This window comes from Anopheles gambiae, chromosome 2 (genome assembly GCF_943734735.2).
Source record: "Anopheles gambiae chromosome 2, idAnoGambNW_F1_1, whole genome shotgun sequence".
Classification (NCBI taxonomy): domain Eukaryota; kingdom Metazoa; phylum Arthropoda; class Insecta; order Diptera; family Culicidae; genus Anopheles; species Anopheles gambiae.
In genome coordinates, this window is record NC_064601.1 from 117797108 (window position 1) to 117818290 (window position 21183).

The 21183-nt window shown below is 50.3% G+C and overlaps 1 protein-coding gene across 2 annotated transcripts; it reads left to right on the forward strand.

The window, feature by feature from the left end:
* Positions 1–1161: 1161 nt before the first annotated feature.
* Positions 1162–21124, forward strand: LOC4576688 (uncharacterized). 2 transcript variants are annotated; one of them, XM_061663332.1, is made up of 7 exons: positions 1162–2162; positions 14680–16330; positions 16403–16597; positions 16710–16875; positions 17172–17468; positions 17568–17784; positions 17858–21124. In XM_061663332.1, exons 1-7 carry the CDS (start codon positions 2117–2119, stop codon positions 20353–20355), a joined length of 5070 nt encoding a protein of 1689 aa, XP_061519316.1. In that variant the 5' UTR covers positions 1162–2116; the 3' UTR covers positions 20356–21124. The 2 variants fall into 2 exon arrangements, with proteins under 2 accessions (XP_061519316.1, XP_061519317.1); XM_061663333.1 differs by lacking the exon at positions 1162–2162 and adding an exon at positions 9979–10001.
* The last annotated feature ends 59 nt before the right edge of the window (positions 21125–21183 follow it).

Sequence of the window (21183 nt, forward strand, 5' to 3'; positions counted from 1 at the left end):
GACGACGAACTACGACGACCACGACCACGACGACGACGGCGATGATGACGACGACGATCGGAGCTTTTACTCTTTTTCCGCCCGCACACACCACATGCGTTCTCGCGTACGACGCGACAAACGTTTTCGCGCATTTGCGTTTTGCGCACAAGCGCACAGCTCTTGCTTTGCTTCGGGACGGTCGGGCAGTTGATTGCCGATGGTGCATTCGAGTTAAGTTATTATTTATTCGTAATTTATGGTGCTATTTTTTGTTTTTTATTAATATACTACCACGACTGCGTTAATATACTACCGTTTGACTTCACATGGAAAATGTGCTTCAAGTATGTTTTACATTCGCCTCTGCTCATATTTGTTCTTGTTAACATAATTACACATGTGTGTGGCAATTTTAAAATTTAACATAACAATACACCATTTAAAACATAGCATATTTCACAAGTGGCATTCTCAGTGCATGGGCATAGGCATTCACCATAGGGGTGAAATGCTTTGTCAGTTGGGAATTTTGGCGACAAGCGGATTGCAGATCTTTAGGCGCGTTCGTTTAGGGGTGGTTTCGGAGAATGATGGCAGCGCAGCTAGTGGAGAGAAATGTGAAATTCCGAGAAATTCGATACACTGCGCATGGCTATAGGAATTGATAGGGGCTGTTTATAAATTATACACCCATTTCAACCCTGCCACTAGTTGAATGGATTTGAAATATCGATTTATTTGCTAGCATCAAACAAATAAAAATAGATTCTCTTTTACCTAAACAGCAAACAGCGGTAACCCTGTACATTTTCATTCCACAAATGTCATTACAACGAAAGGGCGAGTTCATGCAAACGTCCGGGTTGCTGTCAGAAGATCTGTCAGTGATCGGCACCGCTCCATTCCCAATCAACATTCATTCATTGAATGAACCATACACAAATCACCTACATATGGTATTTATTTGATACGAATTATTTGAGCTAAAACATATATACATTAAATTACGCACATCAAATTATTGTTTTTTAAAGTACCAATCAAGCATTGTTCGAAATAACTTAAAATCTCTTCTGCTGAAAACCCCCAAATTATCCAACCGAATTTGTTGGACCCTTATTCAACCTACAGCAAAGGGTTCATTTTCCGTGAACCGTACAGTACAGTTCATCGTAGGACTGGCAGGGCCATTGGATCACTGCAGCATCAACGATCGTCAACAATAGCAGCAGAGCAGGAAAACAAAGCACACCTACATTTCCCTCGACTCATTCTGCTTTCGCGTTTCGCTCGTTGCGCTCGTTTCTTGTTTCTTCCAACTGCCGTAGTTCACCTGTTTGTTTTTGCGCGGTGGAAATCAAACCCCATGGAGTGCGTATGTTTGATTTAATTACACGGCGGAAGGTTTGTGCAAAACGCTCCACTGGAGGTGGTTGTTGTTGTTGTTGTTGTGTAGATAAAGAAGTTATTGTGCGCGCGTGTGTGTGTGCAGTGAATACGCGACTGTCGAACGCGTGACCCTTGTAGGCCGTTTTTTTTTTCTTTCTTACATTCGCACCTTCCAAACGGTGAGCAGTTAGTGAATAGGAATATTCCAGTGCACGGTGATCTCCGCCATACGTTCGTCGCGCAAACGCAGATGTAGTGAAATAGTGCTGTTGCGACATTCTGTGATTCCGTGGCTCTAGCGTTTTACCTCCAGCCAGGACGCTGTCTAATTCTGCCTCAGCGCCAGTGTGGTGTGCGTGGGCAATGTAATGCGAGCGTGTACTGTGTAGTAATCGATTCTAATCTACGTTTCGTTGAATATTGTTGCGCCCCCAGCCGTGCACCGGAGGCACGAGCGGTGATACTGTGCTGTGCTGTGCTGTGCTGCGTGTGTGTGTTCTGGTTCTGGTGCGAGTGCTTTTCTAAATGCAATTTGCTACGGCAATCTCCAGCATCTCCCAAAGCGTCTGGGAACAGTGGAAGTACCGTGAAGCATCTTTAAATTGCCGTTCTAATAAGTAGTGCATGGATTTAGTGTGGCGCGTTTAGTGCTCGAAAGCCACACGCACACACCTACAAACAGGAAAATAAAGTACGCCAACACGCACGCACGCATACTCCCCTGGCAGGGGGTGCTGCGAAAACGATGGATGTGGAATCGGACGGATCAGAACGGTGGGAGGATTTTTTCGGTAAGTACGCTGCGTGTGATGTAAAATTTACATCGCCAACGTTCGATGCGTCACCGCCCCAAGTGCGATAGTGCAGTGCAAAGGGTGTAAAATTGAGCATTTAGAATCATATGAATCATTGCCGCATTGCCGCATTGCCGCTCTCGTAGTAGGCCTTGGCTGGATAGCTAGAAGCGCGAAGCAAAAACACGCTACTTGCTTGCTTGGCTTGGCCCCCTCGATGCACTAGACGAGAAGGAGAGCGAAAGATGCACATTGTGCTTCGGTTGGTGAAGTGTGCCTGTGTCTCGCGGCCCTAGGCAACATGAGTTTGTGCCAAAGAGATAGAAATAGAGAGAGAGAGAGAGAGAGAGAGAGAGAGTGAGAAGGAGAGACAAACGTTGGCGGCCGAGACGACGGTGAAACGATCGATCTCGTGCAGTATCTTTGTGGAGGGCCCTCAACTCCGCGGAGTTCTCTCCTCCCGGCCGGCCGAAACGGTGTCGACGAAACGCCGAATGGGGAAGAACGATCGTGCGCTCCTTTGCTTGCTGCTGCTGGTGGTGGTGCCGCCGGAATGTGTACCGTCCGTCCGTCCGTCCGTCCGACACCGTCTTCTGAAACTAAAAACCTGTTGAACTGAACCTTCCGCCTACTGCGATAGTCACCCTGCCTGCAGCCGCGCTCGCGCATCATCAAACCACCGCGAGATGTGCTCCGCGCGGTACGGTGCGCGCAACTTCGTTCGTGATCTCAATTTTTACAAACGGGCGCACTTTAACCAACCCACCCCGTAGGTGGTGGCACAGAGTGGACACCACCGACCAATTCTGGCGTCTCCGGTCCAATCGGTTGTGCTACCGGTGGTGACGACGATTGCGTTGCGTTGTGTGTCCAGATTTGCTTTCCTGGATGGCTGCTCTCTTCACGCCCAACGCCCACCTCGACACGCGGCAAAAGGTAATCAGTAGTGTGGAGTTCAAAAACCGCCTGCCCCGAACCGTCTGACTGCGGAGAGGAGTCTGTGCAGAGAGAGAGAGAGAGAGAGAGAGTAGCGCGTACAGCAAGCAAACAAGGTCAGCCGGTCAGCCGGCTATAAATCGCGCATGATGCCTGTAATTAGTAAAAACCAGAGCCTACTGAGACGATGGCGACGATGATGAGCGGCTTACAACTATGCCGCGCACGATTGGTGGTGATTGACCAGCGCGCGTGGAGATGAGGCCGTCGTCCTTCGCCGGCAAATGATTGATCATCGCGCACCCTCTCTCGATTTACCAACTGTCGCCAGTTTCGCCAGGCTCCAGTACAACCATCTGCCTCAAAATCTGTCGCCGGCTTACAAAAACAAAGCTTTAATTATCAACATTACATGGCGGTGTCTTCTCCTTGGGATTGGGACATCTTTATGTGTTTTCGGTCGGCAAATGATCGAACGACTCCAATCTTACTGCCTCGTGGATTAGCCAAACAAGGCTACATTAACAATCCCGCAAAAACGAGGGGAACACACACACACACACAAGTGGCGCTGTTGATGATGGAGATCAAATCCACACCAAATGCTGTCTGAACTGCTTCCTGTCTGTGGTCTTTTTCTTTACTACTGTCTGGGAAAAATCAATTAATCATCGCAAATATTTATATTTTCCTATCGCTTCACTGGAGAGCGCACGTATCTCGCGTCCATATGAGCCAGAGGGCGGTTTTTTTCTACGAAAACGCGCCCATCCACTCGAAAAAGGGGTTTATCGTCGTCGGACGGCAGTCGGAAATTGTTTGCTCTCTATCGTAGCGGACGGAAATCTTGAATCATTTTCGATCGGTTGCGCTTTTCAAGAGGATCGCTTATCAGATGATTTGTGATTGCCGTACTTCCCGCTACCTCGAGGCCGCATATCCACTCTACCTTTCCGGGGACAGGGGGACCGCCTTCCTGGTTACCTCTTTCGTCCGGTGTTACTGGGTGTGTTACCCGGACCTCCTATCGGGTGAACCGGGGCTTGAGGTACTTGTCAGGTTAACGTAACGTAGGTCTTGTTTGCGTTTCCTGGCGCGCTGATGTGGTGCGAAACCAATGTTCTCCTATCGTACGCGCCGAACACGACGAAAGCTGATAATGCGGGTTGTTCAGATTTTGGTCCGCAAGTGTCCGCCGCTCCCCCGGACAAGGGACGGAGAGCCAACGATTACATAATGATTGTATTCTTTGTACCTTATAAGCTTAAGATTGTTGGTTTTTGCCTGCAATTGCTAGTGTTCTGTGGCGGTGTTACATGACCTCCAAGTGAGGTAGTTAGTGTTTCCTCCTATATTGCTATACAACTAACAAATTAGTAGCCACCAACATGCACGAGCACAAGGCCAACTTAAGGCAACACACATGAACTCCTTCGGGTGTGGAAAATCACGCGGCTGTCAAGAATGTCGTCGTTGTCGTCGTTCTGTGCCTCTTCGTTCCCCACACTGTCCTAAAAGCTGTCCCACGCAATCACATGTCTCCAACGGCTGCCGTGTGGTGATCTGTGCACAACTGAACTGAACTCTACCGTGACGCTTGTACACTGCGTAGAAGGAAGCCGCCCTCAGCCCAGAGCAGAATACCCTCCCCCCACCCCTCGAAACCAACCAGAGCACGGTTGTTTATGCGTCTATTTCCGGTGACTTTGCGTACGTCCGGAAGTTCTGTCGCGCTGGCTGTCGAAAAATAGCATCCCCCCCATCGGATCGTGGGATTTTGTAATATATTCAAACAAACTCGATGTCGCAATATAGGGCTGGCCAATCCGGAATGAAGGAAAGCAACAACAAAATGGCTGCAAAAAAAAGGTGCAAGAAATGGGTATGATTAATTGGCATCTTGGCACCACCAACCAACGTCGGGTGATGATCGGGCACGATGGAGGCATTATGCTAAATAAATGACACTCTAATTATGCTTGGGCGCGTGAAATCCATTACACCCCGCTCAGGAGCATGTCTGTTTATCGCAGCAAGCCATGACCAAGACGATGACGACGAACATTAAGCGATTAAAGTGTTGGAAAAGCCAGCGTGTGGCAAAGCGACAATCTTTCGATACAACAGTAGGCGCTGGTCACTTCTCTCGTCTCGTCGGTCGTCTACCCTGGGCCGAATGACGAAGACGTGGACCGTTCCGTCCGTTCCGATGCGATGCCAAACAGAACGGGTCACATGTGGGTAATGCATGCACAATCATAATCAGATTGTCGCGAGTATCCACACACATGCACATGCACACACACCGAACAGGCTTCGGATCTTCCGGAGTGAAATTATGCAAGCAGGCAGCTCTGGCAGCACTGCTCACTGGCCAAAGTCCGCGTCAAGTCCGCCGCGCGCGCATTGGTCGGCGCCGGAGCGCGTGGGTTGCATTGCAATAGGCGCCGCCATTGCCGCCAGGTTTCGCTGTGCTTTCGCTACGGGCCTGTGGTCGATCGGCCAGCGATTAGAAGAAAGGGCTCTTTCTCTCCTTTCACCTCGCCGTGTATAGGGTTTCAGGGCCGCGCGCGCATTGGTGTGTGGTGTGTGGTAGAAGCGGTCGTGGCTGCTGCTGCTGCTGTTGGCGGGGTTTCTCCTCCCCCATCGATCGTGTGCATCTTGGCGCCAGGGGTTGGCACAAACGATACATTTATAGGACGCTGTTTAAAGTGATAAATAGCTCGCTTAATTGCAATGGCTCACTCAATGTTAACGCGGGAAAGGGAGAGGTTTTTTGCGCGAAACCCTATCGACAACTCGCGCCAGCGGTCAGTAATTGTTGGTTTTATGTTTATAGCTCAAGTTTAATTTCCTTCAAACAGATCAATTTAGAAAATGAGCTCTACAAATGGACGAAGGGTCCACCTTACCAACAATCCACAACGATCAGTTCGATCGATCTTAATAGAACCCGTAATGCTGGTCTCCTCATCGTCACCTTTTCGGGTTTTTTCACATGACACACGACCATTGCACCAACCAAAGGGAAAAGCGATTTGCCTAAATGGCCATGAATAGCAGATACTGACCTCGGGGTGGAGATGAAAACAGATGAACTTGATAACGCCGCCGCCCCGATCATACCGGGAATAGACCCCCGGGCCCTTGCGGACCTCAACGGCGTCGAGCCAAAGTTATGGTAAATGACTCACGATCCAGGCATGCATATTCTACACTGAACATGCAGAGGGGAGGGGGGAGTAAATTCACGCCATCCGATTTTGTATGCATTTCCAGTTCCGTGCCGTACTCGAGGAGCCGCACAATTCAAAGTGGATTAAGATTGATGCAAACAGGCACGAAGCGGCCATATCGGCGTCGGTCTCCTTGGCGTGGAACTGCATGCTGGCTGCTTGCTGCTGGTCTGGGGACGTAGTGGTGTAGTGTTATGGTGTGCATGTGTGTTGCGAAAAAGCCCCACAGCCCTATGGGAAGGGCAAGGGGGACGGACGACGGCACGTTCGATAAGTTTGTCGCGACAAGCGAATGTTCGTCGTCGCGTCGACCAACACAACAACCACAACAACACCATAGAGCGAACACAATCTGCGTCCACGAATGCGCGAATGCGTTCTACGATGCAGCGCGAAGGCGGCTACTACCCCCGTCATGTACCGGACGGAAGCGACACTGGAAACATGTGATACATCGGGGTGATCGGCAGACAGGCAGGGCAGCAGTGGTAGCGGCAAAGGGCAAATCATCTACCTCGGCGGGGCGTACGTGTAGTAGTAGTAGTGGTGTTAGTTACCACGGCTCACCAATATGTCACCACTACGAGTCACCGCGGGAGGAGGGGGTTCACGTGCACAAGTGTGCGGTTGAGCTTATTAGTTCCCTTGCTAGCACGGTGACGTACATTCCCTTGTGCACCGGAACGGAGGAATCGGAGGAAGAACCATGGCACACAAACACAGGCACAGGAGGAATGAATTGAACGAGCGAGTGCGGGTGTGTACCAGAGCATGAGGGTATTGTGTGTTTGGTTTTGCTTCCGCGCATTCGAACCAGCCGGTGCGCAACGTTAAATTGCTCAAACGTCGCCCTAACGATCGCGCGATCGCGCTTTGCGGAAGCAGGGGAGTGCTGACAGCAGAATGGATGCAAATGAAGAAGGGGAAGGGGGATGGGAGGAGAAGGTGCAATTTGAATGAATTCCGTTTGCACCACGACCACTACACCATCATCATCCCCTAAGTGCACGAGAGTTACATAGAGCGAGAGAGAGAGAGAGAGAGAGAGAGAGAGAGAGAGAGAGAGAGAGAGAGAGAGAGAAGGAGAGCTAGAAAGTGAGCTTTAATACGGATTTGACCTCAGTGGAGATCGCGCACCCCATTACTACTAGGCCTACTATGTACCTGCCCTAGGCAGGCTGGAAGCGGATTCGCGGCCGCAAAAGAACAGCATGAAAGTGGAATGTTTTCTGATAAGACGTTTATTGGCGGTAAACATAAAAAGAGAATTCCAGTGCAACGCGGGTCCAAGAACGACGTCAAATTCCGATGGCAGATTCTCGTTCGACGGACGCACAGAAGAAACACAATAAAGCACAATCGATCGTGCAGTCGAAGCAGAAGAAGCAGAAGAAGCCGCGAACTAAAGGTTAGGCATGCAAACTGCACCGAACCATGAAAATGTCAACCGTCTGCAGCTCTCCGGAGCAAAGGAGGCCGGCTGGGAGGAGAACAAAGCATTACTCACAACTGCTTACTGCTCCATCATTGGTTGCTATGATGGCTTTTGCCGCTTTGCCCTTATGGTGCTTGATCGAGATGCTTCAGACTCCAGAGGCAGCAGTGGTGGAGAAATTGAAGACCCTTCCTCCCCTCCCCCTCCCACCCCCCTTTTCCTGCTTCTTCTTCTTCTTAAACTGTTGCAATCGAAAGTCACTCCCTAATTCCGGTTCTGATTCGCTGACCAGCGTCAGCGACCTTTCACCCTTTCTACAACGGAATGTGCTGTACCCCCTCCCCCCGGGATCGATCACCTTACGCGAAGAGGGCTATCATGTGCTAATCCTGCTGATCAAGTTGAAAACTATAGTTAAAAGTTGCAGGGACAAAATTTACGATCGACAGTTTTTGAGAACTTGTGCTTACCGTGATGTATCTCATCAGTGATGCTCTCTCTCTCTCTCTCTCTCTCTCTCTCTCTCTCTCTCTCTCTCTCTCTCTCTCTCTCTCTCTCTTTCGCCACTGCCACCACCATTTGATGGGGGTTAAAAGCATACATTCGTCATCGTCGCATCGGTTCGGTATGATCGTTGGGAGAGCAGGAGGGTGAAAGCTGTGGTTCGTTGCCGTTGTTGTTCTGAATGCTGAAGAATGCAGATTGTTGTCTTAAATGAAGCGTGATTTATCGTGTTTCGAAAGCTCCACTACCACTACTACTCTTTGCCTTTGCCTTTGCCGTTGTAAGATGAGTGCAAAGAATGTTGTGCAATGTTGGGCCCAAACACACAGACCACAAGAATGCACACTTTTCGGTTTGAATGGAGGGGTGCCCGAGACCCGTTATAGTTGCGTCTGTCTGAATCTGTCTGTGTCTGTGGGTTGCCGCTCGGGGTGAGAACGTTTTCCCTTTTAGCATGTTGCTCTCGTGCAATTGTGCCATTGTGTGCCATGGGGCCACACAGGGGGGGAGGGCACGGATGTGTCCTGTTGCAGCTCTGTTTCAACAAGCGTCCCGTGGAGAATAAGTCACAATTCTGGGGCAAAAGTAAGAGGAGAATATCGTGCCAAAGTGGCATTCTGAAGCATATTGAAGTATTTTGCTAATGAAAGCACCCGAAAGCACCATAGTCGTAGTCGATTGTTCTTGTTTGGAAGCAGCATAACACACACACCCTCCTTTCAAGGCTTATTGGCGTGTCTCTGTCTGCGTGCGTGTGTCTGCTAGTACTTTGCATGTTGTACTCGCCCCAACACACTATCCGATACGTTGATAAGCGAATAAATCATCAGCACCATATGGGACCGCGCGCTCTGTTGGGGCGTCACACGGTATGAGTTCACGTCGCGCCCAGCAGTCCAGAGTTGACGTTTTAGTAAGTGGCCGTGTCTCTGCGTGGCTGCGCCGTTCGCGTCCTCTCGTGGTCCTCTCGAAGGTACAAACACACGTACCACATCATCAGGAACCACCTCTCGGGTCGCCTATTGCCATCGCAGCAACTAGCAGTTAGTTGTCGTTGGCGCGAGTGCGAGTGACATCGCGTGACAACCCCAGGCAAAGGCTGTCTGTAGGGCTTTTGTTCCAGTTGTCCACCCGGCCACCTCCTCTCGAAGGTAAATAGAGCTGCTAACTAGCTGGCTTAACAGGAACTTGCTTGGACGCGAGACTTGGTGTTGCTGTTGTGTGGTTTTGTTTTTTAACCCCTTCCTCCGCAGATTGTGTTTGATGATCATAGTTGATCGTGAAAAAAGTGCTAATCTTGCTTCCAGATCGCTAACTTGTTCCCTAGAATCCAAAACTTTACACTGATTCATTTCAGTGCAAACTAAGTTTTATGCGATGTTTTGAAACAGCTTTAACTGGGTTTTGGCCGTACACAAGACAAGGGACAATTCTCGCAAACGTCTCTGTATCTTATCGCTATCGCTGCCGTACGTACGGACGGACCACTACGACCAAGTTGGCTGTGATAGGTGTGTTCGTGCTGTATCTAAGCGCGCTGTAGCGAAGGGCAACCAACCAAAGTCCCAAAGTGTGTGTCGAAGGTGGCGCTGCTAATGCACTCTGACAATGTAAGTGCCCCATCCTCAGTGTGATTGTCGGCGCGGTGCACAAGCTTTGCAACTTTACTTCTACCCCTTGCGCGGGGTAATCAATGCGCTATTACTTAGTTTAGTGCCGTACCGCGTGAGTCATTTGCGATTTGTTGTTCACTGTAATCAAATTTTAATATTCCTATCACGTATGTGAGTGAGTGTGTTTGTTTGTTTGTGTGTGTTTGTATGTGTGTGTATGTGCATTGCGTAAAAAAGGGGGTGTCCGCATAGTGTGCGCTTTCGTTATCGCCATCGCCTACTGAGGGGTGGGTAGTGTTGTGCTACTGTTGTCAATTGGCGTCAAAAACGACACGGATGTACATTTTGTCCCATTATGTAAAAAACAATCCTGCCTGCAGCCGCCCCGGCCGTTGCATGCATGGATGCGGAAGCGGACGTGTATGCTGCTGCGCTTCGTACGTTGATTTAATGAACTCGTTTTGCCCACACCACCTCTGTCGGCACCGTTTTGGCAGATGGACGGTACTTTCCATTGTCCCCGGTAAGAAGCTGAAGCCCGGTTTCGGACAGTTTCGACAGCTGACTAATGAAAGGAAAGGCTTTTCGTCGTCGTCGTCGTCGTCGTCGTCAGCGGACACCAGATGTGTAACCTGCTGGAGAGATGATGTGTGTGTGTGTATATGTGTTTTGCCGATGCCCAATGGTTGCTTGACATGCTCTGGACATGACAGAAACACACGGTGAATTAGTTCATCGTTGCGGCACATATCAATCACCAGGCTGCTAGATCGTGTTGCGGCTTAAAGAAACGCCGCAAAGAAAGGTGCACCACGCCACGGCGCACGATCGAGCCCGAAACTGTCCCAGGTGATTGCTTGTTTGGTTGGGGGTTTGTTTTTTTCTTCGGTGGTAGTGCTCTCTCACCGAAAGCAGCAAGGATACTGGAGCGATAAAACCAACTTCACTCACCTGCCTTATATGGTAGTTCACCAATTTATCATGCTCCCCAGCCAACTCGCGGCTCTTTTAGCGTCAATTTTTGACCTTCGAACATTGCCATTGAATGGAGACATCATCATCGTCATCATCATCATCGCCATTGGCTGGAAGATCAGGGTATGCATAAAGCTCTCTACATAATTGCCCTCTTCGCGACCACCCGTGTGTCCTTGCCCGTAGATGACAGTTAAGAGGAGAAGGTATGAGCGATGTTGCCAGCGAGGTGCCTGACGATCGAGCGGCGATCGTACGGCGGTTGTGTAATAACGTGACCATAGCCTGATTATCGCCGATAACACTTTTGTTATGGGACGCTTTTGATGGGGTTTCAAGAACGAACGAGCTACTGCAGCATAAATCGTAAATGCGGCGGATTTTTGGTTTTGGTTTGTTTTGTCCACCCCAAAAGGGTACTGGGACAAATGGAAACCGGTTTAGCGCAATAAAATGATAACAATTAAAGTAAGCACCGCACCGCACCGGTAACTACTCAAACCAATATGTTTCTCATCTGGCCTTGCGTGCAACTCTGTGCTCATATAATGTAGAAACCCATTGCAGTTTGATGTTGGAGCACAATTTAAAGGGCACGCACAGCTGTTGCCTTATTTGGAGAGCAGACAGAAGAAAAAAACTACCGAACGAAACCAAACTCCACTTTCCCATCTGGGTCTGTGTGGCGCCAAGAACACGCGTAAAGTGCGCGCGCGGTGGGTGAAATAGGACTCCCAAAAATTCACCCTCAACCTCTACCAGACTACAGACTACGCCTTTTCCGACACGTGAACCGCCGTTCAGAAGCCATTTTTAGCCGCCGATGGAAGCTGTTGTGTGCATTTTTTCCTCACTTCATTAGTCTTTGATGGTGCTGATGATGATCGTCGTTTTCGGTGACTTGGTGCGCCTAATGATTACGAATAGCCACATAGCAGTTAGTGGTGGTGGTGGTGGATTTGTGCATAGAAAGTCCACTGAAGTTTTCCATGTGCGTCGTCGCTTCGCTGAGATGGATGGGCGCGATTTGTTCGAACCTACGGAACGGAATGTAATGATGAGTATTTTGAGATCATGGGAAGTGAAACGATCACTTCACGATCACTGCCCTTACCCGTGCACGTGTGTGTGTGTTTGTGTGCGAGAGAGTATTAAATGTTTATGGTTAAAACAGTCCCTCAATCCCCCTGCCATCTTTAGTTTGCATTTGGTTGCCCAAAAGAGATTTTTATGCGTTTATTACGATTTTGCTTTGATTGATGGGATCTTCACTTTACCGCGCACTGTCCCGGACGCGCGAATCGAACGAGAAGCTTTTGCGATGCATCTTGCATTTCCCGTCTTGGGTTTGGGGTAATAACATGTCTGCTGCTGCAGGCACTGATGTGATGCACCACTGCACACACACACTAAAACGGTGGTTGGACGGTACCATTATATGGCAAAAAACCATTAAAATGTAATCTATAAGTGTGCATTTGCCCTCTCCCTCCAAAAAAAGAACAGACGATCGACGACACTCGATGCAACACAAATATGGGAATGCATTCCTTTGTTTAATGGGACTAATGTTATGAGTATCGGCTTATATGTTGCTTACGGGGAAAACAATTTGAGTTTGGAGGAAAATCTCTAAACTTTCAAAAGAACCTTACATCGATTCGAAGTGATCACTGCTCTATTGGCTTATTGTCGAACATTTACGTATGGAATATTAAGAATCCATTAGTTTTGTAACGATTCTAAATGGGAAGCATTCAAAATGTCTTTTCAAAAGAGATGCAGATCATCCCATCAGAAGAAAAAGGGGATTTTTCCACCATGTGATCGTAACCTCTCGAGTCCGAGAATAGTTTCCCCGCAAGGGAGATCAGTCTCCTGCAGCACACAAATTCCTAGTGATCACCACTGAACCACGATAATGCACCGCACGTGCGCTTGTCGTGATGGCAACGTGGTGATGGTGGAGTGGTGTCTGCTGGTGCTGTTGAGAAAAAAGTGGTAATATAATGCGCCCTCACGATCGTGATTCTTATGCGTTTCGATGATGACGCGATAGCGACACCGCCTGCCTCCCTTTTGACTGTGGCTGTATGGCCCGTCCTTTCTGTCCACCTTCGCCACCCAAAAACTCTGGATACCACTCGCGCATTATTGGGCGGGACAGCTATTTTAAGCTTTTATGCTAAGAAAAACACACCGTCACGAGAAAAGCGTATGCTCCGATTCCTTAGATGTATGTGCTGTATGGTGGTCGATAGATCGGTTTTAGGGTGGTAGGAATGGAGAGAGAGGGCGAGAGAGAAGGACGGAGCGTCGGCGAGATTGAACATATATTATGCAAGTGTTGAAAGCAATCGCCCCCAGCATGGACAGTTGGACCACCATCAAAGAGGAACTGTCGCATTGTTTTCCTTATCGATGTACACGTACTCCTCCTTTGCAGTGAGCATTAAAATGAAAGTGTGTTGTTTATTACGCACCTTCAAGAGTGTAACGACTAGAAAAAACCTTTTTTTTCATTGCAAGCAAGAATCAGCTGCTCTCCCTGCCTGTGTGGTTGAACGGTTTTTTTCCCACTTCATTTAACATTTTGATAATCCTCATTTAATCGGTGTCGCGGGTTATAGTGCTTTTCTTTTTTTGGAGACACTTCCAAACTGCCTCGCCGCCGCAACAGATTTTCGTCCATTAAAAGCCCCCGCAATGTGACGTTATCCGTCAACGCCGCGGACCCGGGCCGGTCTGGTCGGTTTGAGTGGGATATGGGCGTGTGCAGCAAACTGCATGCATTTAACCGACATTGACATACACCCAGAAAGCGTTATTGACACACACACGCGCGCGCGCATACGCAGAGTTCACGCAACAGGAACCGCTTGACTGCAGCGCACAGCACTGTACCGTCGTGCGGCTTCAGTGACACGCGGGCGGTATGTGGTCGCCGTTGCCGTCGTGATGGTCGGATTGCTTGGATTGGTGCGTTTCACGTGGGAAGAAAGTGAATGAAATTTAAAAAAAGGGAAAAGAGTTGAGAAAGGTTTTTTTCCGCTCCTACTTTATTTTTGGGAATATAAATTTCCCTTCGATCAGCCGCAAAAGGGACAAAACCCACCACCACCAGGCGGACAAACGACAGTGAGTGTTTCTTGAGTTGTTGTTTTTTGTTTCTTCCTCCTCCCAAACTTCCTCTCGAAGGGGGGGGGGGGGGAGGGCTACCTTCGTATCCGACACCTAACAGATCGCCCAACAACACCAACAACGCCTTTGAGAATGAAGGTGTAAGAAAATTGTGTATAATGAATGTGACGTGTCTACAAAAATAAATATCAATAAAACGCCGAAAAACGCTTGTTTTTGGGGTCTGTTCGTCTCACACTTCTCTCACTCTCCATCACTCTTGTCTGGTCTTGTCTGGGGTTGGACCGGCGAAGCAAAGTGATAGGCGACAAGCGAGACACAGGGAAATGTTGAAAGAAGCTACAAATTATACTGCGGCCCACATGTCTGACCATCCTTACCACCCACATAAGCACACACGCACACGCACCTAAGCAAACACCTAGAGCAGCAACAGTCGATCGATGACAGTCGATCGCTAATACCGCACGTTCAAATCGGCGTTGGTGGTGATAAGATCGACGGCGGATCGACGCTCTACACACTGTTTAACTTATTGGATTGGTGTTGGGAAAATATACACATTTATCAAACCTTTTGCCCAACGCAAAACCGAGCCCGGGTCTGGGATATGAGAAGAATGATTAACTCGCTGCACACCATAAACTACATCGGTTTGTTTATTTGCTTTGCAGGAAGCAGCACCGACATTGGCCCATCGGTACTGGGCTACTTGGATACTCTAGCCAATAACTTCAGCGAGGAAGCTAAGCAACTAGTCGAATCATCCAACAACAATAAACTGCAAACGCCGACTGCGACGGCGCCACCACCACCAGCACCATCTCCCGCGGTAGCGATCGTGCACCCGCTGCAAAGGGTGGCCGTCCATGTGATCAAGCACGATACAACATCCGCTGGTAGTGGCGGCGGCGGCGTGTTTGAGGGTAGCGAGCACCAGCGAACAGTGGACGGTGGAGAATATCCCGCTCGCAGCAATCTTTTCAGGTCAGCAGGTCTGCCCCCACCCAGCACCGGCGAGCTAAACGCGGGAAGGGTTAAAAAGTTCTCCGATAAGTTCTTCAGTCTGGTATCGCCCAATGTGCAACGGATGGTGTCCAACACGACGGACGTGAACGGAACCAGCAGTAGCAGCAACGGCGTGGAATCGTCCGTCTTTCTCCGCAATCATGTCCAGTCGGCGTCCTTCAGTGCTGCGTCTAGTCGAAAACCTGGCAGACAGATAGGGACTACTATGCCGCTGCAAGTAACCGGTCACAGCCATAAGAATCTGCCGCTGTCGAAAAACATTGCCAAACTGACGCACGTGAACAGTGAGCTGATGATGGATCATCACTCTGTTGACGCCCCGATAGCGCCTGCCAGGTACAGGCAGCACCGGGAAGCCGTGATTCGTGTGCCAGGTGGTCAGGAGAGTAAGGAGGAGACCGTGGTAATGGATGGTAATGGAAACATTGCCACCGAAAAGCGTCGCCAGAATGCGCCAGCGGAAGAGCTGCAGAACGTGTCCGCACTGCAGCTCAAGATTCGTTCTCTTACGGTGGAGCTAGAAAACGGTACGGATCCTACTACTACTACCGGACCATCATCTTCAGCGGCCAGTCCCGTCCAAGCCAAAGAGATCGGAGACCCGATGGACAGCGATGTTGTGCTGAGAGGCAACGCATCAAACAGCGGCACCACTATCGATAACGCGTTCGTAGAGAACTGTGTCGACCTGGTGGAGCATCGCAATACCGTGGTCGAGGCGTGCAATTTCTATCCCAACCTTGGCCGTACCGTTCCGCCGAGTCCGGACGATCGGCGCACCTTGGCAGAAGCACGGGCAAAGCTGCTCGATGCGAACAGCAACTGCAAAGCGGCCATTCCCGCCTCGCCCAAGCTGAACACGCGCATCGCCAACGAACAATCCACCTCTACGTCAACCCCGAGCTTGGACACCAGCGTCGGAAATGGTTCGCAATACTCTAGCAAAGCGTCGCTGCTGATCCCTCCCAACACGCCCGTGCTTAGCTCGAGACCGCTGTCGGCCTCGTCCATCTGTTCCTACTCGTCCAGCGCCAGTTCGTCCGGCTCGGAGCACCATCTGCCCGGTGGCAAGGGCAGCGCGCCCGGCTCCTATCAGGCCAGCGTGGAAAGTCTGGCCGATCACAGCGAACCCGAGCAGCACGGTGGCAACCTGCTGCTCCTGCGACACTGCGATGCAACTGAGCTGGCGCCGGGCACCGGTCCCGTCATCGGTATGACGATGTGCGAACGGGCCGTGCGGGAAATTATCGATTCCGAGAGCAGCTACGTGAAGGATCTGGGTCAGGTTATTAGAGGGTAAGTTTTGAGCATAGAGAAACACACACCCGGAAACACACCCGTTTACAACTGATCTCTCGCCGTTTGCAGCTATCTGGAGGATTGGAAAGAACGGGCCTGCCTGAAGCACGATCAGCTAAAGGTGTTGTTTAGCAACATTCAGGAAGTGTACGATTTCAACTTTAAGCTACTTAACCGACTGCGCGAAGCCAAAGGCGATCCGGTTACTATTTCCAACTGCTTCATCGATCTGCACGCCGAGTTCTGTTGCTACACTACCTACTGGTACGTTTGCTAGCAGCCACCTCCCCCTGCTTGCATTGTGTTGTGCATTATCATTTATCTCACATCAAACACTCACTTACACCAACACCACCTCCTCTCCTTCGCCTTGCAGCACCAGCTATCCGGAAGCCATTTCCCTGCTAACAACGCTGCTGCAAGCGACGCACACGAACGCGCTGCTCGTTTCCACGCAGAAAATGCTCAAACACACACTGCCGCTGGGGTCGTACCTGCTCAAACCGGTGCAACGGATTCTGAAGTATCATCTGCTGCTGGATGTAAGTATGATCAGTGCAGGAATGTTCCGCGGTCGGATTAGTCCGAACGCGCAGCAAGATTGCGATCTGAAGGTCACGCTTATTGATTGGAGATCGCGGACGCTCGCTCGATTCAATCACTTACGATCATAAATCATTGCCTTTAATGTACTCTACACCGCACCCCTTACTTACCTAGCTCTCGGATCTACAAGAGCAGTTCCCGTTTTCATTTGTCATACTTGGACGATCGCTCAGTAAAAGTGCACCTCTCTCTCTCTCTCTCACCCTTCGATCCTTTCTCTTTCTCTGTATAGAATTTGCGCAAACACTGCAACGACCAGCAAGTGGCATTGGCGCACGAGCTAATGAAGAAAGTCGCACACAACATCGATCAGGTGAAGACGAAGCTGGACCAGGCGCGGCTAGTGAAGGAGCTGGCAGGCATTCTGGACGGATGGCTCGGCCCGGACCTGTCCGTGTTGGGCGATCTGCTGCACGAGGGTCGTCTGCTGGAGCACAGCAAGCCGCGCATTGTGCTGCTCTTCCAAACCATGCTCATCATCGCGAAGCCAAAGGAGGACAAAAGGCTACAGTTTCGCGCTTACATACCGGTAGGTTCATTTAACGACAAATCAACCCCCCCCCCCCCACCCCTCTCTCACACACACACATACACAAGCTCACCTCTTTCCGTTTGTTTGACGACGCAGTGCAAGAATTTAATGCTGGTCGAGCATCTTCCGGGCGAGCCGGTCTGCTTCCGCGTGATCCCGTTCGACGATCCCAAGGGGGCGCTCCAGCTTACGGCGCGCAATCGCGAGGAGAAGCGCATTTGGACGCAGCAGATTAAGAAAGCGATGCTGCAGCACTACTCCGACATACCGACGAGGGCGATGGAGTTGGTCCTGCAGCTCGGCGACGAAGATGGTTGGTAGCCGAAAGCCGAAATGGGTTTTCCCCCGTTGCCCATCCATAGATTTCATGTTTCTTTCTTTCGCAGAACGCTTTACAGATAAGCAGTACTGGAAGAGGCCAGCGAACAATTCGCCCATCCCGGAGTACCTCGAACGTCGGCAGCAGTTTCGCCGCAGCGAGATGCGGATGCGATCGAAGAAGAATCTGCTCAAGAAGGATGCTAGTGCTGCTGCAGTTCCACCGTCGGTCAATGGCCTGTCCGGGCCCTCGTTCCGATCGTACTCGAGCGACTTGGAAAGTGTCCCCCCTGCCGTGTCATCCTCCAATCAGCGCCACGAATCACCATCCAACGAGGACTGCAAGTGTGATGCGGTGAAGCGTCAACTGCAAGAGGAGATCATCAATCGTCCAGCAAAAGACGCAACAACGACGGCCGGCTCAAAGACCTCCCCACCACCACCAAAGCCCGCTCGCAGTCGATCGGAAACGCGATGCGGACCGGCCGATGATGAGGAAGAGCGGCTGCTAAAGTCTTTGTACGAGCGAAGAAAGCTTTCGGCGCCCACAAAGCGCGGAGCAAAGATGAAGGAAAGCTTTGCTAGCATTCGCTCGTACAACAGCACCATGATACCGAAGCGTATCAGCGACATACGGAAGCGTCGACCGAAGACACTAACAAGCAGTTCCACGTTCTACACGGATCTGGAGATAAGCAGCGAAACGAATGCGACGACGGATCACGAAATCGCCGACACATCGATCGGCGATCGTGCCACGAGTGATGAGACGGTGGTGCAAACTGTCACAACGGCGATGGAACAAGATTGCCAAACGGCTGCATGCAGAGCGGAATCGTCGGCCGGTGGCGATGGTAGCGGTAGTATGGAACCGAAGAAGGATTGCGAAATCATCTCGCAGCTCATTCTGGATGTGGAGCAGTTCAATAAGGTTTTAAACAAACCGGTTACGAAGAAGAAGTCGTTCGATGCTTCTAGCTGCAGTCGTCCGACGGCATTGCTCAGTTCGCAACGCAAACCCGAACCGCCGAGTACGGAGCCGCCCTGTGATGAAGATGACGATGGGGGTGCGCAGGACGAAGAAAGCAAATTGCAAACGTCCACTGTCACCCTTTCCGGGTCGGACGAAGCAGAACCGATCTACGAATCGTTGCTGCGTAACGTGCACGTACCGTACAAGTACGCTCCACCCTCGTTGGCAAGGCATTCGCTGCCCTGCGGCGAGGGTGGCTGCTCCAGCAGCAGCAATTCAGGTACGGGTTCGTGTCCGAAACTTCTGGCCGACGATCTGGCCATTCGAAGAACTCGCCCCGAGTCGGACTATGTCACCCTGGCTTATTCGGAACTGGGTCTGCTGGAAGGTATTGCTGCAGAGGATGCGAGAAGTTTGCAGGTGAAATCTAGCAGCCAGCACATAACGCCACAGCTACTGCGTAACAGCGATACCAACATCAGTTACCATCGCGACAACAACGGACAGCAGGGCAAAGAATCCGACGACGATGTGGAAAAGCTTGCGATGCATCATCATCATCATCAACCACCGACCTCACCGTCATCGGGCGGTGATCTTAGTGCACAGGGGAGCGAGAAGGTCACTGTTGTTATGAAGCAGTCTTTTCTCGAGCGACAGGGAAGCTTGAGCATGAAGAATACGGCACAGAAAAGTATTTTGCAACGATTTATCTCCCTGCACTCGACGTCCTCATCGACCGGCGGTGGCACAATGGGCAGTGAGGGCAATCTGTTGCTACATTCGCTTCAGCGCAAACTGTCCGAACCAAATGGTTCGGGCGGGGCAATCTACAAGCAGGGCAGCATGGACCTTGGCTCACGCATTGCACACCTTGACTATGCTGATCCGAAGACGCTATTCTTTCCACCCTCGGCACCGTCTAGTGCGTCGTCCGTTACGACGCTTTCGATGGGTGGTAGTGGCCCCACCGTCAACCAGAACGTGCTCATCAACCGTGCATCGATGCAGTCGGCGAATGGTAGTAACGGTAGTAACGATGCGCAACAACGGGACTCGGTGCTGGCATCGAGCTCCTCCAGTGACAGTGTATGCGACGAACACGCCATTCCCGCTGGATCATCGATGAACACCACCACCACCACCACCATCGCGTACGATGATGACGATGACGAACGGTGCTGCTTCTATGAGCGAACGGTCGAAGAGTGCCTGGAGCATGATTTTCGCGATTCCGCCGTCTACAGTGGTGATGACAACGATCGTCAACAGCAGCAGCGTGTGAATGGTGGTGGCATCGATCACCAGCATCTTTACGAAGCGCTCACGCCCATTGCATCGCCACCGCGTGCCAAGCAACCAGGCGACCAGGCGGCATTGAACGGTGGTGATTCGGGTGGTGGTCAGCAACGGAATTCGGCTGCACCACCACCGATCCCAGCGAAACCGGCACATCTGGGTCTGGTGAAGCGTCCTACTTCGGCTGTGTCAGCTACGACGCCAACGTCGCCAACAAACCCAACAGCTACGACCGGCACAGGAACCAACAACAGTCGTGGCTGGGTGTTACAGCAAGTGCGAAGATTTCAGTGAAGATTTCACACTAGTATTTTGGTAACCTGTATTACATGTTTTAGTGTAACAGCTGCTGGTGGTGCTGAAACACGCCCCACGTGTGAGAAAGAGAGCATCATAACGCCGTCTCTGTCGCGCGCTCTTTCTCTCGGAAGATGGCCAAAGAAATGTAATTTCGATCAATCTAATTGATGTAAACTGAAAGGGAAACACACCCATTTTTTGGCATCGGTCAGTGTGTTGGAACCGATCTTAAAATGCTTTCGTGTGTGTATGTTTTGTTGTTTTAGCACGATACACGATAATAAACATATAAGTAGCAAGAATATAGAAGTGCGTCAGGCGGGATCCACATCGCAACACCTAGTTTAGGCAGCAAATGCGTGCGTGTGTGCAGTTTTGCAATATATTTATCACTGCAGTTTTATCGTCTATTCGAGAAGCCCTTACTAACCATACGGCAGGCAAATTACCCCGCAATACAATAACCGTAGTGTGTAGTAGTAATGTAGTAGTGATTTCCTTTATGGCATGAATTTGCAGAAAACGGCGGAAAGCGGTTTGCCATCTTTAGTGCCTTTTACGGCGGCCTTTTAAACGTGTGCATTCTGAAGAGTTTTATGAAAGTTTATTTTTTATTTTAACTTATTGTATGTTCAAACATCACCCTTATACAGCATTGCCTTCGTGCCTCCGAAGGTGAGCTAGCTATAGAGCGTAGCGCAAAGGAGGAAGTATAGAAAATTTACTAGCTGCAATCAATAAAATACAAAGTGGTAGCATTAAATGTGTCTTTTCTTTACAATTTGTCGAGAGAAAATCATGATGGTCGACCAGAGGGTGTTG